General features: G+C 33.1%; 1 protein-coding gene across 1 annotated transcript; it reads right to left on the bottom strand.

The window, feature by feature from the left end:
• Nucleotides 1-453: 453 nt before the first annotated feature.
• LOC138787523 (uncharacterized) lies at nucleotides 454-3,561 on the bottom strand. The gene is made up of 3 exons (XM_069964861.1): nucleotides 3,296-3,561; nucleotides 3,017-3,192; nucleotides 454-2,157 (listed from the first exon to the last, which is right to left on the bottom strand). The coding sequence occupies exons 1-3, from the start codon at nucleotides 3,338-3,340 to the stop codon at nucleotides 567-569; spliced, it is 1,812 nt and encodes a 603-aa protein (XP_069820962.1). The 5' UTR covers nucleotides 3,341-3,561; the 3' UTR covers nucleotides 454-566.
• Between the last annotated feature and the right edge of the window lie 267 nt (nucleotides 3,562-3,828).

Here is a 3,828-nt window from a genome sequence, read left to right as displayed (position 1 = left end):
GAAGAACATTTTCATGCTGGAACATACCTACCGTATTTTCCGGCGTATAAGACGACCCCCAACTTTTCCAGTCAAAATATAGAGTTTGGGATATACTTGCCCTATAAGACTACCTCTCTTCCAACGCACACCAAATAAAAATTAATACAGTTTTTGTGAACATACAATTGAAGTATGCAATACAAAGACAGTTTACCAAACTTTTGCTACATTTTGAAAAAACTATAAAAAAAACCCTGAAAACAAAAAACTGTTGTAAAAATGTTGATTCTAATAAACCAAAATATATCTGTTATATATTATCTGCAGTATTAACAATATTAACAAAAGCATTAACAAAATAAAATGTTTTTATATACAGAACTGTATAATATACGATGACAAAAATATAAAACATTAAAAATGTTAATTTAACAATTTTACAATATTAACAATACAATGAGTTATCACCACAATTAGAGAGCAGGAGCACCTGAGCAGTTTAATGAGACCTTTCACAAAATCTTTTTACTCTTCATCACATTTTTATGGCGTAAATCTGGATAAATCTTGGCAATTTATGATTTTTATGCTTTTTTACAAACATTACAGTAAAACCTCTTTTTTGTTTTCACACGTACATCATTTTGTGTTATGCCCACGCATTTAAAATGAAACCACTGTTTACATTCGTAACATTCCACCATGGGTTCATGTTGTTCATACAGGTGGCAGAAGCAGTACAATGTCATAGATATTTTAGTACAAAGGTTTTTTTTTAATTTGTTTTTCATTTCATGTGGGAACATAGACATACATCCTATCTCAAAACATTTCACAAGATGTGAACGCATCTCGCTTTGAACAAATTGTAAATTTCTCAAGTTAACTCCCTCTGCTATTGCTGTGGCATTTGCTATAGCGTACAGACCACAGTCCTGTGCCCCTTTCTGTTTCTGCACACATATTATTTTCACATCCAAAGACTTATTCACCCCTCGAAATAAAGGCTGATACAGTTTTATTATCTGCTTCTTCAATGTGTCACAAACCGTTGTAGACGGCATAGAATCATACACATAAACTGCACTATTATAGAGTACAGATATGAGCCAATGTGCCCCCACATGGTGAATTTGGACAGCATGATTGTTTATTATGGCCTTAAATTCATTATGGGACAAAATCAGTGTATCTATTAGACCATCTAGTTGTGGTTTTTTTTTCTTTATTAGGTACTGAGCTACATTTATGGCCTTGTCGTCAAGCCATTCTCCACCACTAATTTCAGCTCTATCATTTTGAGTTAATTTTATACCATTTATGGTAAGCCATACTTCACTCTCTCTATCTGTAGTTGTTTCTTTTTCTTCCTCCTCTTCCGGACTTAAATTTTCCCACAATTCTTCTTTTTTTTGGTCTGCCTTTAATCCTACTCTATGTATGTCACGCTGTTTGGGTCTACCATACTTCCTTTCTGGAAGTTGATGTATGTTATCTGGAACAATGGTTTTTGAGAAAGGCACTAAAGCCAGACTTACCTCTGGTGCAATGTTTTCCCTCACGACCATATTGAGTTCATTTATTCTACCATACAGCAGCTTAAGGCTTTCTACTTCTTTCACAAGATAGATCAAGTCACTTGTCTGTTTAATTCCCCTCAAACATTTTTTCATATAAAATGTTTTTTTACTTCTTTTCCGTGGAGGTAAGTCTTCTGTAGCTCTATTTCTATTCTGTACACTTACAGTGTTTTCTGTGCCTTCGGTTTCTTCTACCTTAACTAGGCTTTTTGAATCCAAACAATCATCATCAAGGCAGAATAATGGGTTTTTTTGATAGGATTGGTTTACCTTGTCCCATGTGAAGCCAGTAAAACGAATAACAGCACAAATATGTTTACACGGCATAAGAAACTTTTCCCAATCTTTACATGTACAAGATGGCCCATGTGCACCAACACAAACAGAATACACTTTATTTTTGTCATTTTCGCTTCGCACCTCAAAAATTCCACATTGCTCATCTAGCATTTTGATGTCGTCTTTCTCAAGGTCACTGTAAAAGCGCTGCATTACATGACAAATAAAGTCTCGGGGGCGATTCTGCAGAAATTTTGGGACTTTTACATCATACTTTCTGTACAGCTCCGAACTAAGTAAATTTAGTTGTACATACCTGTTAAATTAAAATATGAATTAGATGATAACAAATTTAGGATTACTTTATTTTTTTAATTGGTCTATAAACTGTTTTAAAACACTCTACTCCATTTTATGGCAGCTCAAGTCTCTGTCTCACCCAACTGCCATGCTTTGTGCTGTGGTAGCAGAGATCAGATTATCAAATCCGTGGCTGGATACCATTGCAGCCACAACTTGTCCAAGCAGGACTATGATGTCACAGCACCAATCAAAGTCAACCAACAAAATGTAGCTTCAACATTACAGTGAACATAGTTTAAGAAGTGAGGTAAGGGGCCTTTTTTTTTTTACTATCACTGTCAACCTCATATAGAAAAATATGAATTTGTCTATACAACACTTTTAAATTTAGCCTGGATTAAATGATATATGAGTACAACATATATATGAGTACAACATATATATGAGTAAATCAAGAATTGCAAAGGTTAACAGACAACAGGAGCACCTATTTTATGAGTGTGAAAAGCTTGGTAACATAATTCAGCCTTTCAACATTTTTTATTTTTTTTTTATTTACACACGGTCTGCAAAATTTAAAAGCAAGATGGATGAACCACAGTCTCCTTTCACATATGAAATTTAAACAAGACTTTAAGCTGGATCACAAGGACTTTTGGGCATACGATAGTGTTTTAAACATAATAAAACATGCATTAATGAATAAGTATATGGCATGAAGCATCTGTTAGATCTGTTACCTAGTATAATTCAACATTACTGTGCTAACAATGGGTTATAATATTGCTAACAAAGAATGTAATTCACTATTACATCAACTTGAAAATGAAATATAAATTGAAAAACGTTAAAAATAATACAAAATAACTTACTTGTCATATGTTTCAGGGAAAAAGCCAAAGTGTAGCACTCTTATCAATTGACTTAAGGTGCTATTTTTGTATGAATCCAGATAGCAGTGCTTCAATGTTTGATGCTGCCTTTCCAAACCATTATTTGTATTTATTCCAATATTCTGTTCAGTACTTCTATAGCAATGTGCCCATTTCTGATAACATAAACATTAATTTCAAATTATTATAAACATTGTTATTCTCTGAGCAACACAAACATAATGTACAATCATTTAAAAATATATTAAAAAGCATTACTTTGATTTCTGGAAGCCATTTGTTTGAAAACCACATTTTCAACATTTTATTATTTCTCCAAATATGGCTGTTTTGCAAATTGCTCAATGCCAAATCATGATCTTCCTTTTGTGGACTAAGTGCAACATTGCGAAGCAGACCAAGAAGCTTTTTTTTTTGGTGAAAAACTCCATGTTCTCTTTTATTAATCCACTCATTCCATGCCTTCTCTCTGTGGAAATCACAGAGTTTGATGTCAACATCTAAAAATGGTATAAAAATGAAAAACAAATTGTAAACACTCATTCAATTAAAGGGGTTGTCCCACAAAAGCACATTATCCCATATCACTATGATCATTAGACATTTAATGTTTACAATAATAGGCTGTAGACGACTGTTTCAAGTTATGTTATCTTGAAATGACAGATTAAAAATCAGATGATACATGTTAAAAGGTTATTTCATACTTTAGTCATTGAAACTATGACATGGAATGTGAGGGGGCGGGGTAGGAACTCATTCAATAAATAATTGATTTACTTTACAAATAT

Source organism: Dendropsophus ebraccatus, chromosome 3 (assembly GCF_027789765.1).
Source record: "Dendropsophus ebraccatus isolate aDenEbr1 chromosome 3, aDenEbr1.pat, whole genome shotgun sequence".
Lineage (NCBI taxonomy): Eukaryota > Metazoa > Chordata > Amphibia > Anura > Hylidae > Dendropsophus > Dendropsophus ebraccatus.
This window is presented reverse-complemented; position numbering and strand designations above follow the sequence as displayed.